The 27410-nt window shown below is 49.0% G+C and overlaps 1 protein-coding gene and 1 long non-coding RNA gene across 4 annotated transcripts; one reads left to right on the top strand and one right to left on the bottom strand.

Moving 5' to 3' along the window:
• Positions 1–424: 424 nt before the first annotated feature.
• LOC115855250 (uncharacterized) lies at positions 425–26526 on the bottom strand. 3 transcript variants are annotated; one of them, XR_009566493.1, is made up of 5 exons: positions 26387–26526; positions 22222–22412; positions 19343–19537; positions 12350–12520; positions 425–4071 (listed from the first exon to the last, which is right to left on the bottom strand). It is a non-coding gene; the product is annotated as an uncharacterized lncRNA (long non-coding RNA). The 3 variants fall into 3 exon arrangements; XR_004040330.2 differs by lacking the exon at positions 12350–12520; XR_009566492.1 differs by lacking the exons at positions 12350–12520; positions 19343–19537.
• On the top strand, positions 18133–26516 carry HPD (4-hydroxyphenylpyruvate dioxygenase). The gene is made up of 11 exons (XM_030860256.3): positions 18133–18213; positions 18845–18887; positions 19027–19109; positions 20096–20185; positions 21108–21211; positions 21605–21682; positions 22218–22380; positions 22515–22586; positions 24420–24542; positions 26215–26331; positions 26406–26516. Exons 1-11 carry the CDS (start codon positions 18133–18135, stop codon positions 26514–26516), a joined length of 1065 nt encoding a protein of 354 aa, XP_030716116.1.
• Positions 26527–27410: the final 884 nt, after the last annotated feature.

Raw genomic sequence — 27410 nt, 5'->3', positions numbered from 1 at the left:
TTCATACAACAAAGTCATTTCCCCCTTATATGTGCCCGTAATATGCTTGTATATGATTGCCTAAGCATGAAGCAAGGTAGGGGATTATACATGTGAGATCGTTAATATTTAGTAGCTGGGCAGAGTAGAAAGGGCAGGAGAGAAAGCAATTTAGAAAATAGGATATTTGCTAATATGAATTCAGAGTAATTTAACACAGGAATAATTGTTTAAGAGCACAGAACTGTAACTTCAAGTGAGATAGATCATTGTAGATGCTGTTTCTAATGGCAAGATTTTGGCAACAACCTAAACATTTGGTTCTAGAGTTGGTTAAAATAATCACGACACAGCCTTTCAAAGAAACACACCCACACTTATGATCAACACAGGTATTTATTACCATGAACAGTGTTTACAAAATATACACAAAATGTCACAGAAAAGTATCATATGTTTATACATTTTTAGAAAGTGGTCTGGGTGGATATGCCCGAATTGTCCATGGTGGTTTTCTGTGGTTGAAGGATTATGAATGGGTTAGTTTTCTGTACTTTCTTTTTCCTTTTTTCTCTTTTTTTTCACTTTTAATTATGTGTATGTTTTTCTATATCAACTTGCATTAATTCTGTTACAAAAAACAAAATAAAATATATATCTGAGCTGGTTAAATAGGTGTGGTCAGTTTGTGAAAATTCAGAAAGCCATATACTTTTTGCATTTTTCTGTGTATTATTAATCTTTGATAAAAATACTTTCTATCAATATCAAAAAACACACTCATAAAAAATGTTAGGGGCTTCCCTGGTGGCGCAGTGGTTGAGAGTCCGCCTGCCGATGCAGGGGACACGGGTTCGTGCCCCGGTCCGGGAAGATCCCACATGCCGCGGAGCGGCTGGGCCTGTGAGCCATGGCCGCCGAGCCTGCGCGTCTGGAGCCTGTGCTCCGCAACGGGAGAGGCCACAGCAGTGAGAGGCCCGCGTACCGCAAAAAAAAAAAAAAGAAAAAAGAAAAGAAAGAAAAATGTTAGAATACAATTTTTTTTATTGAGATGAAAGCCACATGACATAAAATTAACCATTTTAAGTGAACAATTCATTTCGTACATTCACAACGTCGTGTAACCACCACCTCTATCTAGTTCCAAGACATTCTCATCACCCCAAAAGGAAAACCCCATACCCATTAAAAGTGACTCCCCAGTCCTCCCTCCCCCCAGCCCCTGGCACCCACCAATCTGCATTCTGTCTCTATGGATTTCCCTATTCTGGGTATTTCCTATTAATGGAATTAAAACAATTTTTCGGGGGGGGGCACACCGCGAGGCTTGTGGGATCTTAGTTCCCCAACCAAGGACTGAACCCAGGCCCTTGGTAGTGAGAGTGCGGTGTCCTAACCACTGGACAGCCAGGGAATTCCCCAAAACAGAACAATTTTTAAATCAATGGATTTCACATAAAAATTCAAATTTCCAGCTTCTCTTGAACAAAATCTGGCCAAACTAGCCCACATCCCCACAGGGGATAACTGGTTGTAGCTGAGTAATCATCACTCTTGTCGACAAGGCGTGAGCCTACGACTCCACAGTTCCACCCAGCTCTTCTCTCTTCTACGTCACTCTCCTGGCTTCTGGGGCATTTGAGTTTCAAGACCCAGGACTAATGACTACTCAGAACCCCCCCGCCTTTTTTAAAAATATATATTTATTTATTTTTGGCTGCATTGGTTCTTCGTTGCTGTGCGTGGGCTTTTAATTTTATTTTATTTTTTATACAGCAGGTTCTTATCAGTTATCTATTTTATACATATTCATGTACATATGTCAATGCCAATCTCCCAATTCATCCCACCACCACCACCACCACCACCGCTGCTTTCCCCCCTTGGTGTCCATACGTTTGTTCTCTACATCTGTGTCTCCATTTCTGCCCTGCAAACCGGTTCACCTGTACCATTTTCCTAGGTTCCACATATATGCATTAATATACGATATTTGTTTTTCTCTTTCTGACTTACTTCACTCTGTATGAGTCTCTAGATCCATCCATGTTTCTACAAATGACCCAATTTCATTCCTTTTTATGGCTGAGTAATATTCCATTGTATATATGTACCATATCTTCTTTACCCATTTGTCTGTTGATGGGCATTTAGGTTGTTTGCGGGCTTTCTTTAGTTGTCGTGAGCAGGGTCTACTCTTTGTTGCAGTGCGTGGGCTTCTCATTGCAGTGGCTTCTCTTGTTCCGGAGCATGGGGGCTTCAGTAGTTGTGGCAGGCAGGCTCTAGAGCGCAGGCTCAGTAGTTGTGGCGCACGGGCTTAGTTGCTCCGTGGCATGTGGGATCTTCCCGGACCAGGGCTTAAACCCGTGTCACCTGCATTGGGGGGCAGATTCTTAACCACCGTGCCACCACGGAAGCCCTCAGACCCCTTTCATCTGTAAAAATCTTGAAGATCTCCAGATGCAGGGAGACACACCAGAAAAAAATGAGAAACTTGGACTGGGAGTAGAGGGAATGAATCCCAACTCTACCACTTATAGTATGAGCCACTTAGCTTCTCCAAGCCTCAGTTTCCTTAACTGTAAAATGGGTATAATAATAACACCTACTTCATAGGGCTGTTATATTAAATGCAAAGCATTGGACACATGGTCACTTCTATTCCTGTAGGTACCAAAGACTCATAAGAGCGCTCCCTAATATTCAGAAATGGAAAAAGGGAGTTCAGAGAGGTTAAGCAATATGTTGAAGGCAACACAGCAAATCGGAGGCCAAAGCTAACTCCCCTATTGCCCTTGTGAAGAATGAAAGTCAGTGTTCTGAACTGAAGGGTGTCAGATGTTCAAAAGTTTAGGGACTTTGGATGGTAGGGACACAGGTTCAGTTCGAAAGGGATCAATGGCTGATCTTGAGTAACTGCACCCTGGGCTTATGCAAATAATGGAGCAACTGACGAGATAGTTGTTTGGCCAGAGAGGAAAGAGAAAACCCTTTGATGTGCCCTGGGCCCTGATGTCATAGCAGTTGCTCCTCCTCCAGGGCCACTGATGTCCTCTGCCCTTTCCCCAGTCATGGGGGCCTCCCGCCCCCTAAACCTCAGGCAAGCAGAGCAGAGCAGTTCCTACAGGCTCAGGAGAGCCCACTGTGAATTCTTCAGGAAGTTTGTAAAAAAATTTTTTTAAATACCAGATTACTTAAAATTAAATTACGTATATTAAAAATTACATTAAAAAGCAGAAAAAAATTAATATAAACTTACATCTAAATAAACTATCATGAAAACAAAGGTAATAAATGCTCAAATCTCATCATTTCCTAATTATTTCACTACATTTTAGTACTACCTAGGCTTTTGCCTATTTTTCTGTGTGATATGTTACTACTTATACTGTTCTCAACTCCAAGTTCAAACTGCCTTACGTTGGTAGTTTGAAACTGGCCATAGGGGTACTTATACCACAGAATTCAGCAACTGCTACAAACTAATGCTTAATTGTTGTATTGACTGTCTAGGGCAGGGGTGAGCAAACTATTGGCTCTCTGTCCAAATACGGATGCTTGTCTGTTATTTTGGTTTTTTGCTCACAGCCTGGTTTTTGTTTAATTAATTAATTTTTCATTTATTTTTGGCTGCATTGGGTGCGTGCAGGCTTTCTCTAGTTGCAGCAAGCAGGGGCGAGTCTTCGTTGCAGTGCACGGGCTTTTTTTTTTTTTTTTGGCTGTGTTGGGTCTTCACTGCTGCCCGTGGGCTTTCTCTGGTTGTGGCGAGCGGGGGCTACTCTTCATTGCGGTGCGCAGGCTTTTCACTGTGGTGGCTTCTCTTGTTGCGGAGCACGGGTTCTAGGCGTGTGGACTTCAGTAGTTGCAGCACGCGGGCTCAGTAGTTGTGGCTCGAGGGCTCTAGAGCGCAGGCTCAGTAACTGTGGTGCACAGGCTTAGTTGCTCTGCGGCATGTGGGACGTTCCCGGACCAGGGCTCGAACCCATGTCCCCTGCATTGGGAGGCAGATTCTTAACCACTGAGCTAGCAGGCAAGTCCCGACAATTTATTATTTGGGCAAGTCTTCATCTTATTGAGTCTCAGTTTCCTCACCTGTAAAATGGGAGAAATAATAGTGAGTTGAGAAGATAAAATAGGCACAGTGCTTGGGAGTGGCACACCCAGTGGGGAGAGGCAGGGGGTGCTGCCCACCCCAGGTGCAGGTAGCAAGGCTGGTCATGGAATGGGTTCTCCAGAAGCAGAGGCTGAGACAGAGTTTGGGGTACAAGATGTTTTTAGGTGTCAACACCAGTGAAATGAAGGGGGGAAGCCAGACTGGGGAGAAGGAGTAGTCAGTGGTGGAGGCCCAACAGGCCTTGGCCAACCCCAACCAGGGGCTCTGGAAACAGACTTGTGGGTCTGAGTTGTCCCCCACTGGGCTGAAAGGGCCACCTTTCCACCCCTGCCTTGTTCAGCCACCAGGTGTGGGCTGCCCTGGGAAGAGGCGACCTCGGGCAAAGTCCGTGCAGCTGCGGGAGATCCCATAGGAGCTGATAGCCAGCCATCCCCCCATGCCCATCCCCGCACTTGGGCAGCAAGTCCTTCCTTGAAGGGAGGTGGAACAGAATATCTATCTCCATGCCTACCCCAGGGCTGCACTGTCCATAGAGAATTTTAAAATAATAATAAAAACTGCTAGAAGTCTGTTGACTTTATCATTTTGTGCCAGCAAATCTCAACAATATCAATGCCAGTGGCTGAACAGACAACTGCCACTGCCCCCCACCTTGCTTCCTGATATTGAATAAGTGCTCATAGACAGTGTTGTTGTTGTTACTATTATTCTTAGTCTTAGTCTCTTTGTGTTAGTCAGGATTAGTGGTTGTAAATACCAGAAATCCAACTCAAAGTAGCTTAAACAAAGGAAGGGAATTTTTTTTTTTTTTGGCCATGCCGCGCAACATGGGGGACCTTAGCTCCCCAACCAGGGATTGAACCCATGCCCCCCTGCAGTGAAAGCACGGAGTCTTAACCACTGGAGCATCAGGGAAGTCCCAAGAAGGGGAAATTTTGGCTCACCCAGAAGCATGCCTGAAACAGGTCACTCAGATATCAGGAATCTGTCTCCTTCTCTCATCCTTGCTTTTGCTGTGCTGGCTCTATACACAGGCACATTTGCCCTCCATGGAGTCAGACATGGGCACCACAGCACCATTCAATTAGCTCAGAAAACCCAGAGCTCAGAGAGAGGCTCTTTCTCAAGCAAAAGTCCCAGGGCAAACCCACATTGGCTGGCTGTGGTCAGGCACCCAAACCTGAACCAATCACAGAGATTCTCATTGGCCAGTCTTGGCTCACATGCCCCCAAACCACATGGACAGAGAAGGGAAAGGGATGGTTCCTCAAAGGAAAAGTGAGATGCTGTAGTTAAAGGAGGAATGGATGCTGGAGAGGCAAAACCAACAAAATCCAGGACACTGCTCAACGCCCCAAAGCCAAGCACAGAAGACAGCCTTCTGTCCTGGGCACATCAGACGCTGGGCACCCATTGCTTACACAGTTTGGGACACTGAGACTCAGAGAGGAGCTGGAAGTGGCCCAAGATCACATTGTCTCCAGAGCCCAGGGATCCCGTATCCCATGCCATCAACTCTCTGGACCCTCCAGGCCACCACTGATGCCTGGTGATAAAGCTGCCTGTCACCCCAAAGCTCAGGCACGTGGGCTCTGTGCCCCAAGAGATAAGAACCAGACCCACCCAGCTGGCCCTGCCCCACTGCACTAGCCCTGATAACAGCTGGGGACCCTGGCCAGCCCTCACACCCTCTGTTCCCCAACTGTTATTTCAGCCCTGTTGGGGAGTCTGTGGAGCCTGACAGAGGATGGGGAGGTTCTATCCACGGGCTTGTGCCTCTGAATCCTCATTAGTTCTGTCTGTTTGGGAGTCTGGAGTTGTAGATTCTAGGAAACAGGGCACAGGGCTGTTTAACTGTTTGGGGGTCCAATTTTCAAATGTAAAAAAAGCCTTTTGGTTTATTTATGTTCCTCAAATATAATAAAGAATCACAAATAGGCCACTGGGCCACTCCAGTCCAAGCACAGCAGCTATCCACAGCTTTTCCCTGTGCTGACCTTGAGCAGAAGCCTTTAAAGTCCTGATGATGTTGCAACTCTGCTATAAAATCTTCAAAAGCTCTTCATTCTCTCAAAGATAAAGCCCAAGCCCCCAACCTGATATTTGAGACCCTCCCACATTCCTTATAATAATAAGCATAATCGGTAACTGTTAATGGAGTCTATCGTGTGCCAGGCATCAAGCAAAGCACTTTACGTACACTAGCTCAGATGATCCTCGTAACAACCCTATGAGGGAGGTACTACTATAATTCCCATTTTACAGATGAGGAAACTGAGGCTCAGAGAGGTGAAGTGACTTGCCCAAGATTGCTCAGCAGGAGTCCCCACCTCTGCCTACACCAGGGCTTTGCTCCCCGCTAGCCTGTCCACAGAGCCCCCCTGCAGGCCTGCAGTGCTCCTACCTCCCTCATATCCCCTCCCTGCACCCCCGCCAAGCCAACCCTTCCCAGTCAGCCACACGCCAAAGGAAGAGGAAGTTTCTCCAGGGTCCAGGAGGCTGGTTTGCTCCTGCTGCTTGAAAATGGGATTAGGGGTCATTCCCAAAGCATTTTCCAAAAACGACGACAGTATGGTGGGAAGTGGCTAGCATATAGACTTTGGAGAGAGTCAGGCTTGGGTTCAATTCTCAGTTCTGTCACTTTTTAGTTGTGGTCTAAAGGACACGCCTGTAAACCTCCATTTTCCAATCTGTAAAATGGGGATGATAGCCCCTATCTCACAGGGTTGTTAGAGGATTTAATAATTAAAGGGCATAGGGACTTCCCTGGTGGCACAGTGGTTAAGAATCTGCCTGCCAATGCAGGAGACACGGGTTCGAGCCCTGGTCCGGGAAGATCCCACGTGCCACGGAGCAACTAAGCCCGTGTGCCACAACTACTGAGCCTGAGCTCTAGAGCCCGCGAGCCACAACTACTGAGCCCGTGTGCCACAACTCTGAAGCCTGCGCACCTAGAGCCCGTGCTCCACAACTAGAGGAGCCACCGCAATGAGAAGCCCACACACCGCGACGAAGAGTAGCCCCTGCTCGCCACAACTAGAAAAAGCTCACGCACAGCAACGAAGACCCAACGCAGCCAAATATAAATAAATAAATTCATTTTAAAATAAAAAAAAGAAGAATCTGCCTGCCAATGCAGGGGACACAGGTTTGAGCCCTGATCCAGGAAGATCCCACATGCTGTGGAGCAACTAAGCCCGTGCACCACAACTACTGAGCCAATGCACCACAACAAAGAGTAGCCCCCGCTCGCCACAACTAAAGAAAGCCCACGCTCAGCAACGAAGACCCAACGCAGCCAAAAATAAATAAATTTATTTATAAAAAATAAATAAATAAAATAAAAATAAAGGACACAGCACTTAGCATGCTTAGTCTAGTGCCTGGCACATAAAACAAAGCAACCAGAAAATCTGAGTTTTTGTTGTTCTTATTATTATCTTTTTTTAAAGTGCTCTGCTTCCAGAGGTGACAATTTGAGACAGATCACACTCCTTCAGCTGAAGATCTTTTAAGTTAAAAAATCAGCCCCCCTCCTTAGATACAACACCAAAAGAAAAAATAGATAAGTCAGACTTCACCAAAATTAAAAAATTTTGTGCTGCCCATGATTCCAGCAAGAAAGTGAAAAGACAACCCACAGAATGGGAAAAAATATTTGCAAATCATGTATTTGACAAGGGACTTGATTCCTGAAAAGGGAATACATAAGGAACCATTACAACTCAGTAGTAAAAAGACAAATAATACAATTAAAATGTAGGCAAAGGATATGAGCACATATTCCTCCAAAGTAGGTATGCAAATTAAAAATAAGCACATAATAATCAACATCGTTAGCCATTAGGTAAATGCAAATCAAAACCACAATGAGGGGACATCCCTGGCGGTCCAGTGGTTAGGACTCCGCGCTTCCACTGCAGGGGGCATGGATTTGATCCCTGCTCGGGGAACTAAGATCTCACAAGACGTGCAGTGTCGGGGGTAAGGGGTGGGGGAAACCACTTCAATAAGAGATGCAACAGCTAGAATAAAAAAGGTAGATGACAACAACTGTTAGCAGAGGATGTGGGGAAATTGGAACTCTCATGCATTGCTGGTGGGAATGTAAAGTGGTGCAGCCGCTGTAGAAAACAATCTGGCAGCTCCTCAAAATGTTCAACACAGACTTACTCTATGACCCAACAATTCCACTCCTAGGTATATCCACAAGAGAAATGAGAACGTATGTCCACACAAAAACTCGTATGCTAACAGTCCTAGCAGCATTATTCATGACAGCCAAAAATCAACTCACCAATTGATGAATATGGATAAACAAAAATGTGGTATATGCATATGATGGAATAGTCAACCATAAAAAGAAATGAAGAACTGGCACAGGCTACAACATGGATGCACTTTGAAAATATTGTGCTGAGTGAAAGAAGCCAGTCACATAGGACCACATATTGCATGAGTCCATTTATATAAAATGTTCAGAATAGACAAATTCATACAGACGGAAAGCTGATTAGTGGTCTTCTAGGGTTAGAGGGCAGGGAAACTGGAGAGTGACAGCTAAGGGGTATAGGATTTCTTTTTGGGGATACGGAGAATGTTCTGGAAGTAGGTAGTATTGATGCTTGCAGAACATTGTGAATATACTAAGTGTCATTGATAGTAAATTTTACATTATGTGTATTGCACCACAATAAATTGTTTTCTTTATTGAAAGATAATATCCATCCTGAAAGTACACAAATCTTAGGCACACACATCTCAATGAATGTTCACAAAGTGAACACACTTTGTAATCAATATTCCCAGCACCCCAGAAACCCTCATTGTGACCCTTGTGGTCACTGTCCTCTAAAAGGGCTTTAAGGGAGTTCCCTGGCGGTCCAGTGGGTGAGACTCCGCACTCCCAATGCAGGGGGCCCGGGTTCGATCCCTGGTTGGGGAACTAGATCCCACATGCCACAACTAAAGATCCCGCATGCTGCAGTGAAGATCCTGCATGCCGAAACTAAGACTGGACGCAGCCTAAATAAATAAATTTTTTAAAATGAAAATAAAAGGACTTTAAGAAATAGAAATGACCTCCTTCCCTGCTCCCACACACCTCCCTCCTCTTCTTAGAGGCCATACTCATTTGGGAGTTTCTTGTTTTGTTTTCTGGACTTACCTACTCACTGACAGCTTATTATGAAGGACAAAGACATTTTTTTTTTAAGAAAAAGGACTTTTTCACACCAACTTTGCGCCTTTCCACTCCCTGCTTCCATACAACTTAGTTTAGTTGGGTTTCAATTGCTTTTATTGCTTTAAATAAAATTCTAGGGACTTTCCTGGCGGTCCAGTGGTTAAGGCTCCACGCTTCCACTGCAGGGGTCACAGGTTCGATCCCTGGTCAGGGAACTAAGATCTCGCATGCCTCGTGGTGCAGCCAATAAATAAATAAATAAATAAAATTCTGAAACTTCTGTTTGAGGTAACATGTTTAGAGAGCATAGCATAAACTCTTCTCTTTGTAAGATGAAGGAAAGTGTCTCTAAGCCCCTACTTTTTTTTAAGTTGCAAGTTTTTTTAAAAATAAATTTATTAAAATTTATTTAAATAAATTTAAATTGGCTGCGTTGGGTCTTTCGTTGCTGTGCGCGGGCTTTTCTCTAGTTTCGGCCAGCAGGGGCTACTCTTCACTGCAGTGCACAGGATTCTCATTGCGGTGGCTTCTCTTGTTGCGGAGCACGGGCTCTAGGCGTGCGGGCTTCAGTAGTTGTGGCTCGTGGGCTCTAGAGTGCAGGCTCTGTATTTGTGGCACACGGGCTTAGTTGCTCCTCGGCCTGTGGGATCTTCCCGGACCAGGGCTCGAACCCGTGTCCCCTGCATTGAGGCAGATTCTCAACCACCAGTGAAGCCCAGTCCCTACTTTTATATTGTCTTGTAACCAAGACTTAAGTCTTGTTCAATTTGTCAGTCAGCTGATTTTAAAGAGTTAATAAGAAGTGTTAACAAACTCTGTAGACCAATGCTACGAAACTCTTCTCAAAAATGAAAAGAAATACAGTCCACATAGAGGCACCAACATGGAGGACCCTCAAATGCATGATGTTGAGTTAAAGAAGCCAGGCTCACAAAGCTGCTTGCTGTCTGACTCATTTATACGACATGCTGGAAAAGGCAAAATTATGTAGACAGAAAGTAGATCAATGGTTATCAGGGAATGGGGTGGGGAGGGATTGACTATAAAGGTACACAGCGGTGAATGGGGGAGTGGGTATGTTTCTGGGTAATGGAATTGTTTTATATCTTGATAGTGGTTGACAGTCACGTGACTATATGTTTTCAAAACTCATAGAACTGTACGCTGAAAAGGGCGAATTTCACTCTATATAAATTACACTTCAATAACTATGACCCTCAAGAAGCCATTTTAAAACTTCTGAAATCATGTAAATCATGCAAATATTTTGTGCTGCCGAACCAGAAGGGAAATTAGACATGAAGAGAAGGAAATAAACTACAGCCTGGGGTGCTCCCAAAAGAAGAGGATTCCAAAGGGCAAGGCTGAACTGGTTCTCTTTATTTAAATTCCATTTGGGACTGATTCACTTTGCTGTACACCTGAAACTAACACAACGTTGTAAATCAACTATACTCCAACTACACTTAAAATCAACAAATACTTAAAGTTATAAAACTTAAAAATAAATAAATTCCATTCAGTGGCTGACAATCAATGACATGTTTTACACTGTGGAAAATTCAAATAAACTGAAAGAACAAAATTTTAAAAGATCCATAAACAGTGTTTTTTTTCTACAAATGGTAAGTTATAAAAAGTTATAAAAGGCACTGTTCTGTGCCTTTTTTTTTTAACTTAACAATGTATCTTGAAGGTATTTCCCCACCACTAGATAGAAAGTTTCTTCATTCGTTTTATAGTTACTTAATGTTTCCTCGTATTTAACCAACCCCCTGTTGATGGACATTTAAGTTGTTTACAGTATTTTCGATGATGGCAGATGAACCAAGACAAATGAACAGGCTTATAAATGAGGGTGGGGATTCACGTGGGTAGTAGCTATAGCGTGAGATCTTATGCCTTTTTTTTTGTTTTTTTTTTGCTATGGACATCTTTGGAAATCCTGCGAAGCCTCTGCCTGGTACAATGTACCAAAACTCCGGACTCCCAGAGGCAAGCAGATGATCTGCATAAGCCACATTGTGGAGTTTAAACCTGATGAGCTTCTCTTCTCAGTAGTTTGTCAATTACTCCTCAATAAAGCTGGGGTCGGGGGGAACAGCAGCCTCTCTTCTGCTGCAGCAAAACCAGAGAGCTGTGTCCCAAGTTCAGGAGACAACCGAGGCCCTCCCATGCCCTTTTTGTCATGTTGGCCTTAGAACACAAGCTGAGTCCCTCAAGAATATGCAAGTCATGGCAAACTGTCTCTAAAGTCAGATGTGATTTCACAGGAGCTCATTAGCAACTAAAGACTGTTTCCAAACCTCAAAAGTGTATCTCCATTTAGAGATTGGCTCTCTTTTTCACTGTCTCCTTTTTATTCTCAGAAGGATCCAATAGGCAAAAATCATAGTAATAATTGTTCTGTTTCCGATACTCAAAGAACTCAAATTCCAAGCTGCCCATGTGGCAAAATGCAAGAAAGTTTTGTCCCAGTGATGCTTTTTTTTTTTCTTGCAGCTCTCCCTAATGATGATCCTTCTCATACTTACGAAATTATAATCATGTAACATTTTATATCTGCTTTAATCGTACATACATATGTAATAGCTATAAAACACAAAGCCATTAAAAAAAAATTCCTCCCCCTTTATTTTCATTGCAAATCTATTTAAACCCCTAGCAATAAATTCAACATTCACGGCAGGGGCGGGAGGGGGGCAGGGGGTCGGGTGGGCGAGGCTGTGGCAGCAGCAGCTAGAGCATCCCCCCCTGCCCTTTTTTCCCCTCTGGTTTAACTAAAGCTTTTCTCCAGCTCTGGGAACAGATTTAACTTTTTTCTTCCCCCTTAGAGGAAAAACTAATGCAAACTTTCAACATCTGGGGGGCCACCTAAAGCTCACCTTTGGGAACGTTTGGGCTGTTCTTCCTCCTGTCTAGAGGAGAGAACAAAAAACCAAAGGCAACACCCACACTGGGCATTTCCCCCTCGTTTTGGTCTGTGCAGCCTGGAGAAACCACGGGGATGCAGCTAGTCAGCTCTTTTGGGGCTCCATCTGTTGCCGTCAAACCCCAGAGGTAATTTTTACCTCACAACAGGTTCGGCTGTAGTTAAGCTGCTATCTCACACTGCCGGCAACTCCACAGCCACCCAGGCATCAAAGGCTGGTCAACCATCCCGGGAGGCCACGCAGGCCACCCGAAGGCAGGTACTGAGTGCTCAGCAAGGTCTTCAGAAAGGAGCTCAGGGCCAAGGCCACCTTGGTCATGGTCATGAGGAAGAAGAGAGACAGTATTACACAGCTAGGAAACTCACATTCACATCTTAGGAAGGACATCCCTTGCAAATCCAACCTTCCTTTCCCAAAACAGTATTTCTGCCATCTTTCAGTGAGTCGAGGGTCTGTCAGGAGAATCCCACGGCTGCCACCACTGTGTCAGGGGTTCCCAATACCACCCCCAAGTCTGATGATGTATGAGGAAGGATCACAGGACCCAGCACATAGTCATACTCACGGCTAAGTTGTATTACAGCAAAAGGAGCAAACTCAGCCCAGGGAAAAGAAGTGTGGGTAAGGTCCAGAGGAAACCAGGGGCAAGATGCTAAGGGTCTCCTCCCAGTGGGGTCGCACAGGACGCACTATTTCCTCCAGCAAGAGGTTATGAAGTGTTTACCAGGGAAGTGGGCCTGAGCCTTAAGCTCCAGGGTTTTCATGGGAGGCTGGTCACCAAGGCACCCACTGCACAGCACGTACCAACATCCCAGGCTCCCAGGAGACAAGCAGGTGTTCGGCAGAAGCCACACTGTCTGTACAGTTTAGGCCTCTTATCATTTCTGGGGATGGTGGGAACCTTCCTGAAACCCAAGTTCCTCGATGCCAACCAAGGCTCAACCTCGCAAGCAGGTCTTTCTACAAACAGCAGCCTCAAGCCTGCTGTGTTCACCCTGTTCTACACACCAGGGCACAGTGGAGGGTGAGTCAGTGAGCCCAGCTGAATAGTGGGCTCCTTGAGCTAGGCCTCTGGAACCCAGCTCCTAGCTCAGGAGGGGCGTGAACTGGCCACTCGGGAACGAAGAGCCCAGACAGCCACACCCACCCGCCGCTAACCTCTTCTCCAACTGGGCCCAGCCTGAGAGGGAGCATCTGGGAGGGGACACGGGGTCTCCAAAAACTGGGTCCTGCGGGCCCCCCCTCCCCCACCCCTGCCCACAGATGGGGGAGGCACCTAGGGGTGTATCCCGAGCGTGACTGAGACCCACAGTGTTTCCGGGAGCAAAGTCCAGAGGGTAGGAGGGACGAAGACAACAGCCCTGGCCAGCTGAGCCGGACACTTGCCTTTGGCATCCAAGGCTGCTGCTGACACGCTTCCTTGATTCAGCAAACACTGACTGTGCCGAGGACACAGGCCAGGCCAGGTTCCGTGAGCGGGGGTTTGAGTCAGCTGCCGAGGTCCCCCTCACCCGGGACGGGAGGGCTGCGCGGAGACACCTGCCCACCGTGGAACCTTCTGGCCTGTGAGCGCCACTCTGGGCCACTTCCACCCCCATTTTCTCCGTTGGAAACCCAGACCCGGGAGACCAAGGTGGGCACTGAGGGCAGGCTGGCCCAACAGGGGCAGGATAAGGAGGTGGGGCCTCCTCGCCTGCCTCCAGATTTGCCCAGAAAACAGAGAAAAGGAAAAAGGTGTCTGGACTGCTGGAAGGGGATCCAGCTTCAGAAGCAAATAGGCCAGAGCTTGGATCTCTGTTCTTACCAGCTCCACAACCCCAGGGACATATGTTCCCTCTCCGAGCCTTGGTTTCCCCATCTGTCTAGTTGGGGGATCAATATCTCCCATTTGTCTAGAAGGCAAGACAGAGGTGAAAAGTGTGGGCTCTGGAGTTAGAATAGCCTGATTCCCATTCCAGTTCTACTCTGCCACTTGCTAACTGGGTGGCTTAGGAAAGTTCTCTGATTGTCCTGGGCCCCACCTCGGGGGTTGCTGACTAAAGCTGACCCATGGCAACTAAGCAGCTGAACCTCTGACCTGGGGCTGGGGAGTTCTGAGAGGGCTTCCTGGAAGAGGTGGAAACTTGAGAGTGGCCCAGGGGACCTAGCAGGTTTTGCTGAGGAGGGTGGGGAGGGGGACTCCTCCCTGCTACAAGCCCCTCTCTGCTCCCTGGTTGGTAGGGAAAGACATGGGAGGCAGGGAGGGAGGAGGGGGAGGAAGAAAAGAGGGGAGTAATGTCAGGCACCTTCTTGCTGTTTGTCAGTTTTTCTCATATGAGAAATGAGAATGTTGGATTGAATGATCCAAGAGGTCATAACTTGCCAAGATTATGTTTTTCTGTATTAAAAAAAAAAAAAGGCTTCTCACACCAAAAGCAAAAGCAAAAATAAACAAGTGGGACTAGCATCAAACTAAAAAGTTTCTGCACAGCAAAGGAAACCATAAACAAAATGAAAAGGCCACTTACTGAGTGGGAAGAAATATTTGCCAATCATATATTTGATAAGGGGATAACATCTAAAATATACTGAATATAAAGAACTCATAACTCACTAGCAAAAAAACAAATAATCGGATTGAAAAATGGGCAGAAGATCTAGACATTCTTCCAAAGACATACGTACAGATGGCAAACAGGTACATGAAAAGATGCAGAACATCACTAATCGTCAGGAAAACGCAAATCAAGACCACCATAAGCTATCACCTCACACCTGTTAGAATGGCTATCATCAAAAAGACAAGACATGGGCTTCCCTGGTGGTACAGTGGTTGAGAGTCTGCCTGCCGATGCAGGGGACACAGGTTCGTGACCCGGTCCGGGAAGATCCCACATGCCGCGGAGCGGCTGGGCCCGTGAGCCATGGCCGCTGAGCCTGCACGTCCGGAGCCTGTGCTCCGCAACGGGAGAGGCCACAACAGTGAGAGGCCCGCGTACCGCACCAAAAAAAAAAAAAAAAGACAAGACATAAGCATTGGCAAGGATGTGGAGAAAAGGAAACCCTTGTGCACTGCTGGTGGGAATGTAAATTGGTGCAGCCACTATGGAAAACAATATGGAGATTCCTCAAAAAATTAAAAGTAGAACTATGATCCAGCAATTCTACTTCTGGGTATATATCAAAGAAAACAAAAATACTAACTCAGAAAGATATCTGCATCCCCATGTTCATTGCAGCATTATTTACAATATCCAAGATATAGAAGCAGCCTAAGTGCCCATCAATGGCTGAATGGATAAAGAAAATGTGGTGTGTATATATATACACAGTGTAATATTTTTTCAATATTTATTTATTTATTTTGGCTGCGCCAGGTCTTAGGTGTGGTATGCAGGATCTTTAGTTGCAGCACCTCAGATCTTTAGTTGTGGCATGCGGGCTTCTTAGCTGCAGTATATGGACTCAGTTGTGGCATGCATGTGGCATCTAGTTCCCCGAGCAGGGATCGAACCTGCGGCCCCTGCAGTGGAAGCGCAGAGTCTTAACCAATGGACTGCCAGGGAAGTCCCATAAACTTTTTTTTTTTTTAGTTTAAATAAATTGGAAAGAAAACCTATGAGTTATTTATAATTAGGACAAAATAAATATTACTCTCAAAAGACAACAACAACAAAAACGGCTAATGCAGGACATTTAGGGAGCCAAAATGCAAGAGGGTGGGGTGGGGTTGGCACAGTCCCTGGCTGAGACTGCCAGCTTCAGGGTCTTGGAAGAGTTTCCAGGCAAAGAGGATAGTTGATGAAGTCAGTTCCCCAGGAAGATGTCTCAGCAACAGAGTTTCTGGGGACGGACGTGGAGCTAGAGGCAGGGGGCTGTCCTGGAGCCCTCAGGTAAATGCCACAGCTGGCCAGCAGTTACCACTCCATCTTCCAGGAAAGTGAGCCTTGAGGATTCGGGTATGGGGGATGCTGGGGAGGAATCCAGGCCTTCCTCCTCCCAGGGCCGTAAGCTCCCCCTTCCCACCACTCTGGGCCAGGAGTAGGGCCACAACCTCTTTCCCAACACCCAGGCTGTGGCAACGCCAAGGCCTCCCTATTCTCCATCAGCCCCCCACGCAAAGCCCCAAAGAAACATAACTAATCATAACCAGCATTAACAGAGATTTTACTGTGTGCCAGATTCTATTCCAAAAACTTATGTTTATCTCATTTAATGCCCTGCTACACTACTATTGTTCCCATTTTACAGATGGGAGACTGAGGCTTAGAGGAGTTCGGTAACTTTCCCCAGTCACATAGTATGTAGACCTCCAGGATCCAAACCCCCACACCCATGCCTCTAACCACTATTGAATACAAGCTTTTTACCTAAATATAAACCATACACTTGCTACGCAAACAAGTGGCTGGCTTCAAGACCAGTCCCTAATCCCCCTCAAATTCTCCCTGAATAAGAATGCTGGGGCCACCTCTGCACCCAAGCTGGCCTTGGCTTCTCAGCTTTGGATTCTGGAGGGCAAAGATCGCAGTCCCAGCCCAGGGTCCTGGAAAGAATGTGCCCTTGGCTTCTGGCCCCGGCTCTGCCCCCAACTGGCTGGTGGCCTTGGGCGAGTCACTCCCCCTTTCTAGGCCTGACAGCATCACCCTGTCCAATGAGGCCGTGCCTGGATCAGAGGCTTCCAGGCCTAGGAGCTTCCAGGATCACCTCCCACCCCCAGGAAGGCCAGGAGGCCAGGGGCGGGACTTGCTGGGTGTTAAATATTTCTGTCCAGCACTCTGCTGGCCTCTCATCCCAGTCTTCCCAGGAGGAAGTGTGACCAAGATCAGTCATGGTAAGAGCCTGCCTGGAGCCATGGCAGCTTTTGCCAACGGCCACGGATCTGGAGTGAGATTTCCAGAAGCACCTTGTGTCCAAGTTTCCATGTCTTACTGTCCTTTTCTTTCTCCTTAGACGACTTACAGCAACAAAGGAGAGAAGGTAAGCAGGAGGGGAAATGTGGGGTCAGGGCCCCGGGAGACCGGGATGCTAGCAAAGAGCAGAAGAGGAATAATAGCTACAAGGGTTACGTGACGTTCTGGATGCACACTCAAGTTCATCTCTGCCCCCGCTGCCACGTCTAGACTGAGCTGGACTCAACCTTGCCCTCCTAAGAAAAACTTTTACCTCTTCTTAAATTCCTGCCAATCCCTTAATCCTGTCTGGAAGTTCTTTCTAAGGCCTAACTTAAATCTGTGTCGCTGCAGCATAAGGCTGTTTCCCCCTGTGAAACTTGGGCAGGCCTCCCAGGGGAGAGGGGGGCTCACCAATCCTGAGCCCACAGGAGCTCAGTTTCTACATGAGAAACCTTTCGAGGCTTGGCAAGCCTTCAGGGCAGCAGGGTGGGGCGGGCTGGCTTCTCCTCAGTTCTTGGATTGAGGGTGGGACAAGGGAGGTGGCTAGGGGACACCTCTCCACTTGCACTTTTCTAGACCCACTTCTAGGGACTAAGCCTTGCCCCTTCTCTTCTTCTGCAGCCTGAGAGAGGCCGATTCCTCCACTTTCACTCCGTGACCTTCTGGGTTGGCAACGCGAAGCAGGTAAAAGCTGGGCAAGGTGTTGGGGGTGGATAGAGGGCAGGCAAGGGGGCCTCTAGGACAAGGGCAGGTCTCCAGCTGGGTCTGTGATTGGGCCCTGGGACGGGAGGATCAGGGCCAATGTTGGGAGAGTCCCAGGATGGACAGTCACTCTTTGGATCCTAATTACACAATCAGGGCCACGGATCCCAGTGGGAAACTTACCTGAGATCAGCGTGGGCCAGGGACCAGGCTTTCTTCCCAGGAGGATCTCGGCAGCTGGGGCAACAGGGCAGATAGGCTTGGGGGACTGGGGGCCTGCCCCTCGACCCTCACGGGCCCGTCTGCAACTCTGTGATTCAGGCTGCGTCGTACTACTGCAACAAGATGGGCTTTGAACCCCTAGCCTACAAGGGCCTGGAGACAGGTTCCCGGGAGACAGTCAGCCACGTGATCAAGCAAGGGAAGGTGAGTCTCCGCCCAGGACCCTACCCATCCAGGAGGGCCATCTCTCTCCCTGCTGGTCTCTGAGCTCCCTGACAGCTCTGGCACCTCTGGGTGCAGGAGGCCAGGAAGCCCTTCCTCCAGGCGGCCCAGTGCTCTTCCAGGCTGCCCGGTGTGGTTAGCGGAGCGTGCACTGAGGTCAGCCTTCACTGGGCCCTCCACCGGCACCTTCGTACGACATGCAACAGGGACCTTCTTGGTTTGGTCTACTTCTCGGCCTGGCCCGACGCTGGTCTCACAGACGTTCAGGAAAAGTTGGCAAAGGCCTCAGACGTCAGACTGGAAATCTAAGCAGTGCCCTGGTCCATGGATCCCTGGGGCTCTCCCCAATGGGAGGCTTGACTGGCAGCTCATCCCAAGGCCCCAGGAGGGTCTGTCACGGGAGAAGCCCCCATCCCTCAGGACCAGAGGGGAAGCTAAGGCTGAGAAAGGACAGGAACCCAGGGTCAACAGTCCTGCCTGGCTGGGAAGAGGGGTCTTGTCCTAATGTCCCACCAGGGGTATCTCACTGGTGGGCAGGGAGGGGGGCCGGGGATGCACCTCTAGAAGCTCACCTGAGCCACCAGCCACACCTCCCTTCTCCTCTACATCTTAGATTGTGTTCATCTTCTCCTCTGCCCTCAACCCCTGGAACAAAGGTGAGGGGGCCCCAGAGGGTTCGGGGTGCCAGGGAGTGGAGACATGGTTTTGTGGGTGGGGGCTAGGGACACAGGGGTGGATCAGCGTTCAGGGAGGGACCATGACTCCAGCGCCACCTGCCTCCCCTGCCGGCCACAGAGATGGGCGATCACCTGGTGAAACATGGCGACGGAGTGAAGGACATTGCCTTCGAGGTGGAGGACTGTGACTACATCGTGCAGGTGAGGCCGCACCTGGGCTGGTGTGGAGACGAAGCAGTAAGGCTCAGCCTGCCCTCTGTCTGCGACAGGGACCCCCATCAGTCAGGGCTGGAGGACACTGCCACGCTGGAGTGATGTGCCCAGATGTTGGCTGACACACACCTGAGTTCCAGTGACACCCTGCCCCTTAGTAGCCGTGCAACCTCTGTCTGAGCCTCAGTTTCTGCATCTGTAAAATGGGGATAACCACCTACCTCACTGAGTTGTTACAAAGAGGAAACGAGGTCACAATTATCATTTCTTGGGCCTGACTGTACCAAACGCTGTATTCAAGAGGCAGTTTAGATGTTCAGAGTGTAGATTCCAGAGGCAGACTGCTGGGTCTCTATCTTATTAGCTGTGTGACTTCAGGTGAGTGACTTAAATTCTCTGTGCCTCAATGTTCTCATCTATAAAATAGAGACAATTATAGTGCCTTTCATGTAATGTTGCTGTGCAGATTAAAGAGGCTAGTACTTACAACAGTGCCTGACATGTGATAAGCATAGACATGCAGTAATAAGGTTTTGCTAAATATCAAATACATGATTCATGCATGTAAGGCACTTGACAGAGGGTGTGACACATAGTAGGTGCTCAATAAATGTCAGCTTGTATTTGTCTTATCCAACCACCCTTTTTACAGATGAAGAAACTGAGGACTAGAGAGGGCGAAGGGCCACAGAGTGAGTTAGCACAGGACAGGCAGGACAGACCCCCACCCCCACCTGGTTTGTCTTAAATAGCCCCAGCTCTGGGCCTGGACCTCAGTTTCCCTATCTGCCAAATGGGCATGAGCCATGGGTGTCAAGGGCAACAGCTAAAGTTCGCTGGAGTTCCTGCCTGGGGCTGGAAAAACTGGAGGAGGCTGCGGCAGGACCACGCAGAGAGGATCCAGCAGCGGCAGCCAAAGGGTCCAGCACTGAGGGTCCAGCACTGACCACCTCCCCACCCCATCTCCTCTGCAGAAAGCCCGGGAACGAGGCGCCAAGATCGTGCGGGAACCCTGGGTAGAGCAAGATAAGTTTGGGAAGGTGAAGTTTGCTGTGCTGCAGACGGTGAGTTAACCTCAGTGCCCCACCTCTCCTGCTGTCAGCAGCCACTTAGATGCCAGGACCCCCCTCCGCAGCCCCTGACCCCATTATACCATCCCACACTTGTGCCTCAAAGTGCAGACATTCTCCCTGGACCCTGATCCCCTGTATTCTTGGCTGGTGTGCAGAGGCTGAGGAGGGCTACCAGTCACGCCTCTGGGCTTCCCTTCCTCCCCAGTGGGGGCTGATAGCATGGGGATGCAAGGAAGGAGATGGGTGGGTCTGGGGAAGGAGGTGGAAGGGAAGCCCTGCCCCACTCAAGCTATGTGACTTTGGGCAAATCACTTCACCTCCCTGGGACTCCGTTTAAATGAGCAAGTTACCACCTGCGTGGTCCACCTGTGTGATCTGCCACACGCTAATTAACCGTTCTGTGCCTGTTTCTTCAGCTATAACTCCTCCCACGGTCATTTAAAGGATCAAATGAGATGATTTGTGTATAGCACTTAGAACAACAGCGCTTGGCATATCACAGACACGCAGCAAAGATTACCTGATACAATCATAGGTCCTTCCTCCTCAAGATTTAATACAACTCAAAGATTGTTAGAATGATTGAAAAGGCCCTTCCATATAATTAGATCCAACACCCTCATCATCTTCATTCAGGCAACACATTTTAATCGAGCACCTATTATGTGCCAGGACAGCATCATGAGCAAAATGGCATCCCCGCCTCCACAGAGCTTCTGGTCCTGTGGGGCAGACAGACTGTCAAATTCCCAAATGTCAGACTGCAATTCATTTTGGAAAGGGGAAGTGACTTGCCCAAAATCACACTTGGAGTTAGGGCCAGGTCTGGGTTGGAACCCAGGGCTGTGTTGGCACCATGAAATGCAGCCTGGCCTCAGCAGGGGTGGGACCTCAGGCTGTTCGCCACCCACAGTATGGGGACACTACGCACACCCTGGTGGAGAAGATGAACTACACCGGCTGGTTCCTGCCTGGATTCGAGGCCCCAGCATTCGTCGACCCCCTACTTTCCAAGCTGTGAGTGCCCCTTGGGGCAAGGGTGGGGTGCCCTCTCTTCCACGCAGAGGGGACAGAGCATCTTGGTCCCTGCTGGGGAGCCCCTGAGCATCCCAGGATGGCTTGAAGAGGCAGCATAGAGGCCAAGAGCCAAGGGTCTGGAACCCAACTGCCTTGGTTCAAATCCCAGCTCTGTCACTTACTAGCTATTTAACCTTGGCAAGTTATTTTTCTAAGCCTCAGTTTCTTCATCTGTAAAATGGGGCTAGTAACAGTGCGTGAGTTGATGCAGATAGTGTGTCTACAGTAAGTGCTATGGAAATAATGAGCAGTTACTGTTATTGAGGGGCTGGTGGAAGGAAGAGATTTAGGGAGTAGCCTTCTCCTCACCCCCTAACTGCCTCCCTCTCCCAGGCCCAACTGCAGTCTCGAGAGAATTGATCACATTGTGGGAAACCAGCCTGATCAGGAGATGCTGTCTGCCTCAGAATGGTGAGTCCCTGGCCCAAGCCCTTCCCACATGTGTGACAGGCCCACTCCCAGGTGTTGTCAGGAAATAGAGCACGAGGTGGGGCCAGGTTAGTCTGAGGTCACTGATTCATCTGTTCCCTGAAAAACTGTCACCATGGAGACCAGAGGATTTAAGGCCCAAAGTGACCCACCGGTCTCCCTCTGAGGAACCTTGGGGAATCAACACAGGGGGTGTCACAGTCCAGGGAGGCTTGGAGGAAGGCTGTCACTACCCAAAGAGCATGTGTGTGCAAATTAGAAGCAAGTACCCTTTCTCAAAAGCACCTCCATCTGTTGGAGCGGTGCCATGTATACGGATCTTGTTATCAGATGCTTTACTTCCACCTAAAGGAAAATTGTCATAATAAAGGTACAAACCTATGATGTGCGTGATGTGAAAGGTGGTACCCTTTTTGGAGCCTGCTCAGGGAACAAATTCTGGAAGGTGGAATAGGGGCAGGGGGCAGGTCCCAGGCCAACATCAGAGCCATTGTGCCCTTCCGGCCACCCCCCACAGGTACCTGAAGAACCTGCAGTTCCACCGTTTCTGGTCCGTGGATGACACGCAGGTGCACACGGAGTACAGCTCTCTGCGGTCCATCGTGGTGGCCAATTACGAGGAGTCCATCAAAATGCCCATTAACGAGCCAGCGCCGGGCAGGAAGAAGTCCCAGATCCAGGTGGGGCCTCCCTCGGGCCCCGGGGGCCTTGGCTGGGGAAGAATGAAGCAGGGAAGAGGTTTGAGGGCTCTTGCAGGGGCAGGGGTGTGGGTGACGGGGCCACTGACAATGGTTTCCTTGCTCCCCTCCCACAGGAATATGTGGACTATAACGGGGGCGCTGGGGTCCAGCACATCGCTCTCAAGACTGAAGACATCATCACAGCGGTTAGAAGCCCATTCCTGGTCCTAATTCACCTCCCATTCAGCTCCAGAGCCAAACTCTGCAAACTGAGTCAGAGGCTGGGGATGGGGGTGACGAGTGGCAGTCCTGGGTCCCCTTCGTCAGCCCAGATGGCTGACAGGGCTCCCTTACTGGCTCGTGCCATTCATGTGCAGGCATAGTCCCACCCTAGAGAGTTTGGTCTCTCTGCTACGGAAGTAGCAAGTGCCAGAGTAACAAGAAGCCTGGGCTCTAGACCTGGTTCTGCCAGTAACATACTGTGAGTCTTTGGGGGATTCAACCCCCTCTCTGGGCTTCAGCTGCATCAAATTGAAAATGAGGATATTAAGCTACAAGATCCACTAGATCCTTTCATCTAAACTAAATGTCCTGAGTCTATGGCTCCAGCCCTTGGGGAGGCTGGGTCCTACCTGTTCTTAATGTGGCAGTACGACCAAGTGGACAAGAGCCTGGCCTGTCCCATTCAGCCCTGGCCCAACCAAGAATTCACCATGACCATGGCAACTTCATTCATTCATTCACGCAATAGATGCTTATTGATCACCTACTATGTGCCAGGCACTGTTTCAGGTACTTGGGACACATTAGCCAACAAGACAATAGTTTCTACCCTTACGGAGGCACAAAACAAAATTAGTAAAATATCTCTGTTAGATGGCAGTGAGTGCTCTAGAGGAAAATCAAGCAGGGCCATGGGCGAGGGAGGGTGAAGGACATTTTTTTTTTTTTAATTTCAAGTTTTTCTTTTTCTTTTTTATTTATTTATTTTGGCTGTGCCAGGTCTTAGCTGCGGCACACGGGATCTTCGTTGTGGCACGTGGGCTTCTTAGTTGCGTCATGTAGGATCTAGTTCCCTGACCAGGGATCGAACCCAGGCCCCTGCACTAGGAGGGCAGAGTCTTACCCACTGGACCACCAGGGAAGTCCCAGGACTTTGTATATTTAAATTAGGCGGTCACCAAAGTCCTGGCGCTAAGAAGGAGACATTTAAGAATGCAGAAGACATTGGGCTTCCCTGGTGGCGCAGTGGTTGAGAAACTGCCTGCCGATGCAGGGGACACGGGTTCGTGCCCCAGTCTGGGAAGATCCCACATGCCGCCGAGCGGCTAGGCCTGTGAGCCATGGCCGCTGAGTCTGCGCGTCTGGAGCCTGTGCTCCGCAACGGGAGAGGCCACAACAGTGAGAGGCCCGTGTGCCCCCCCCAAAAAAAAAAAATGCAGAGGAGAGAGGAAGCAGTGGAAATCTGGGGAAAGCGCCCCAGGAATAAGGGACATCCAGGGTAGAGGAAGGTTAAAGGAACAGCTGGAACAGAATGAACAAGGAAGAGAAGGGTAGGAGATGCGGTCAGAAGGTAGGAGTGGGGGCAGATAGTGAGGACTTTAAATTTGACTCTGAGACACCACCGTTGGTAAGCAGAGGAGTGACATGATTTGACTTGTATTTTAGTAAAATCCCTCTGGCTCCTATGTTGAGAATAGATATTAATACTTAATCTCTCAATGCCTCAGTTTTCCCAGCTATGAAATGGGGAAAACAATCATCTAAATGTCTCAAAAGATTAGTGCATCGACATAATGAGACAGTACATAGAAAGTGCTCGAGAGAGGCACGTAGTGAGGTCCCATAAATGTTAGTGATTGCTGTTCTTCCATCGGGACCCACAAGGCCCAAAGAAGGAAGGGGATGAGGTCACACTGCATCCTGGCAGTTTGGGGAAGCTGGAGTAGGGACCCTGCGTCCTCCTGGCCCAGCACTTCCCCCTGGCTGGGAGTGTTGAGCATGGAGAGAGGATTGACCTTGACCCTGCTCTGAGACAGATTCGCCACTTGAGAGAGAGAGGCATGGAGTTTTTGGCTGTTCCGTCCACATACTACAAACAACTGCGGGAGAAGCTCAAGTCGGCCAAGATCCGGGTGAAGGAGAATATTGACGTTCTGGAGGTAAGGCCTCGAACAGGATCCTCAGTCAGCCGAGAACAAGCCCTGAGTTCCATCTTGCCTCACAAATGCTGTCTCAACCTTGCATCAGGCACTGGGATGCAGCCAGGAAAGCAGACCAGGTCCCTGCCATCATGGAACTTGCATTCTAGTGAGAAGACAGATGACAAATAAACAACACAAACACCATTGGAGAGAGAGAGAGAGTTGGTGCTGTGCAGAAACTTAAAACAGGCTATGACAGAGAGTGATCTGGGGCTGCTACATAGGAGGCAGTCAGGGAAGGCCTCTCTGAGGAGGTGACATTTCAGTGAAATCAAGATGATGAAAGGGAGTTGGCTGTGTGAAGACCTAGAGAAAGAGCAGTCCTGGCAGAGGGAACAGCAAGTGCAAATGTCCTGAGGTAAGAGCAAGCTCTGAGTATTTGAGAAACAGAAAGAGGGCCAGAGTGAATGAAAGGAAGTGTTTGAGGAGTGGCCCAGGTCAAAGAGGTAGGCAGGAGCCGATTCCTCTGGTAGGCTATTTAAGAGTTCGGATTTTGTTCTTCTGTGGCCAGAAACCATTGGAGGTTTTTCTGGTTTTGTTTTTGACATCTTTATTGATATTTAAGGCACAAAACATACATCATTTTTTAAAATACACAATTCAGTGGTTTTTGGCTCTTCACTGTATTATGCAGCCATCATTGAAATCAATTTTGGAACATTTTCATCACTCTAAAAGGAGACCTGAAACCTCTTAGAAACCACCTCTCAATCTCCCCATTCCACCTCCTCACCCTCAGCCCTAGGCAACCACTGATCTTCTGTCTCTATAGAGCTGCTTTTTCTGAACATGTCATATAAATGGAATCACATAATCTTTTGTGACTGGTTTCTTTCACTCAGCATCATGTTTTCAAGGTTCATCTGTATTGTAGCACGTGTCAGTACTTTGTTCCTTTTTATAGCTGAATAATATTCCATTGGATGAATAGACCACATTTTGCTTACCCACTCATCAGTTGATGGACATTTGTTTCCACTTTTTGGCTATCATGAATAATGCTATGATCATCTGGGTAACAAGTAGCTGTGTGGACATACGTTTTAATTCTCTTGGGTAGATACCTAGGAGTTAAATTCCTGGGTCGGTCATATGGTAACTCTACTTCTACTTTTTTTTTGCCGTACGTGGGCCTCTCACTGTTGTGGCCTCTCCTGTTGCGGAGCACAGGCTCCGGACGCGCAGGCTCAGCGGCCATGGCTCACGGGCCCAGCCACTCCACGGCACGTGGGATCTTCCCGGACCGGGGCACGAACCCGTGTCCCCTGCATCGGCAGGCAGACTCTCAATCACTGCGCCACCAGGGAAGCCCCACTGGAGAGTTTTAAACAGGGGAGTGAGATGATCTGATTTTGAAAGACCCCTGAATGTGAGGAAGATGGATTGTAAGGAGGCAAGAGCAGAAGCAGGGAGAGCTGTGTGGGTGCTACTTGGGTGGTCCAGGCCAGCCTTGGGTGGCTAACACAGGGGCTGAGGCGGGAGGTGGAGGTGTCTGGAACTGCTGCAGAAAAGGGTCTTTTCTTGGCTTTGGGGGTGCAGGAGCCCCCATGGCCTTTCTAAATATCCCACCATTTCAGGCTAGAGGGGCCAGCCAGCCTCCCCCTTACCCAGTCCCCTGTCTCCCACCTAGGAGCTGAAAATCCTGGTGGACTACGACGAGAAAGGCTACCTCCTGCAGATTTTCACCAAGCCCATGCAGGACCGGCCCACGCTCTTCCTGGAAGTCATTCAGCGCTACAACCACCAGGTACCACTAAGGACCGCCTGTCCCCAGCGGTTGGCTTTCTGGGTCCGCAGCTCACCTCCTTTCTCCCGCTCCAGGGTTTTGGAGCCGGCAACTTCAACTCACTGTTCAAGGCCTTCGAGGAGGAGCAGGACCTGCGGGGCAACCTCACCGACATGGAGACCAACGGGACTGTGCCCGGCATGTAGGCCGCTCTGGTGCCGCCTGACCCACCGAAGCCCCGCCCACCTGCCGGCGCACGGTGGGCCACGCCCCCTCGTCCTGGAACGCGCCCACTCCACAGGCCCTGAACAGCGAGCGAGCCCTCCTTACTGGCCGCTCCCTTTAGACCCCGCCCACCAGCCGCCTCCGGGACCTCCCACACACACAAGACTCCGCCTACCTCCTAACTCGCCCTCTCGGTTGGGCTGTTCAGTCTCCCGCCCTCCGGAATAAAGCGGACTGGGGTCCAAGGCGGTGTCCACGTGTTTGTGCCGGGCTGGAGCAGTGAGGTTCTTTGGCCGCCAGGGGGAGCTCAGGGCGGCAGCACTGTAGGAGACATCCGCGTTAGGAGTTCAGAGGCTGCGGGAGCCGAGGAGGCGCCGGGGGCTAGCGCTGGGCTGAGTAGGACCGCGCAGGTTGCGGGGAGTTCTGGAACCAAGAGGTGCAGAGGGCCTACACGCTAAAGGGAAAGACAGACAATAGCGTTTTGTAGAGTGGTAAATGCTATTAAGAAAATAAAGCGGGTGATGAGCTTGTGTAGAGGTGAAGGTGGGAGGAAGGACTAATGTCGATCGAGGGAAGGCCCCTCTGGGAGGTGACATTTGGGAGCCAGCCATGGGAAAATCTGGGGAAAGAGCATCCCAGGAAGAGGGTACAGCAAGGGTAAAGGCCCTAAGGTGGGACAAAGCTTGGCAGCATCCTGTCTGATGGCGTTCTGATCTCCAAGGATGAGCTGTACCCAACTTTGCTGCCCTGAACCCAAACCTCTGGACTTAGGAAAGTGTTAGTCCAGGGACTTTGGGGCATCATCCTCGCTCAGCACCCATGGCACATGGTTCCTGGTGTGAGAGCTGGTAGAAGGGATCTGCGCCCCTCAGCTT

The sequence above is a fragment of the Globicephala melas genome, chromosome 13 (assembly GCF_963455315.2).
Source record: "Globicephala melas chromosome 13, mGloMel1.2, whole genome shotgun sequence".
Lineage (NCBI taxonomy): Eukaryota > Metazoa > Chordata > Mammalia > Artiodactyla > Delphinidae > Globicephala > Globicephala melas.
Note: the sequence above shows the minus strand (reverse complement) of the source record. Positions and strands in the feature narration are given on the sequence as shown.

Coding starts and splice junctions, on each gene's coding strand:
- HPD (XM_030860256.3), top strand. CDS start 18,133: ATGGGCTTTGAACCCCTAGCCTACAAGGGCCTGGAGACAGGTTCCCGG. Junction 21,212..21,604: donor GACCCCCTACTTTCCAAGCT/GTGAGTGCCCCT, acceptor TCCCTCTCCCAG/GCCCAACTGCAGTCTCGAGA. Junction 26,332..26,405: donor TTCAGCGCTACAACCACCAG/GTACCACTAAGG, acceptor CTCCCGCTCCAG/GGTTTTGGAGCCGGCAACTT.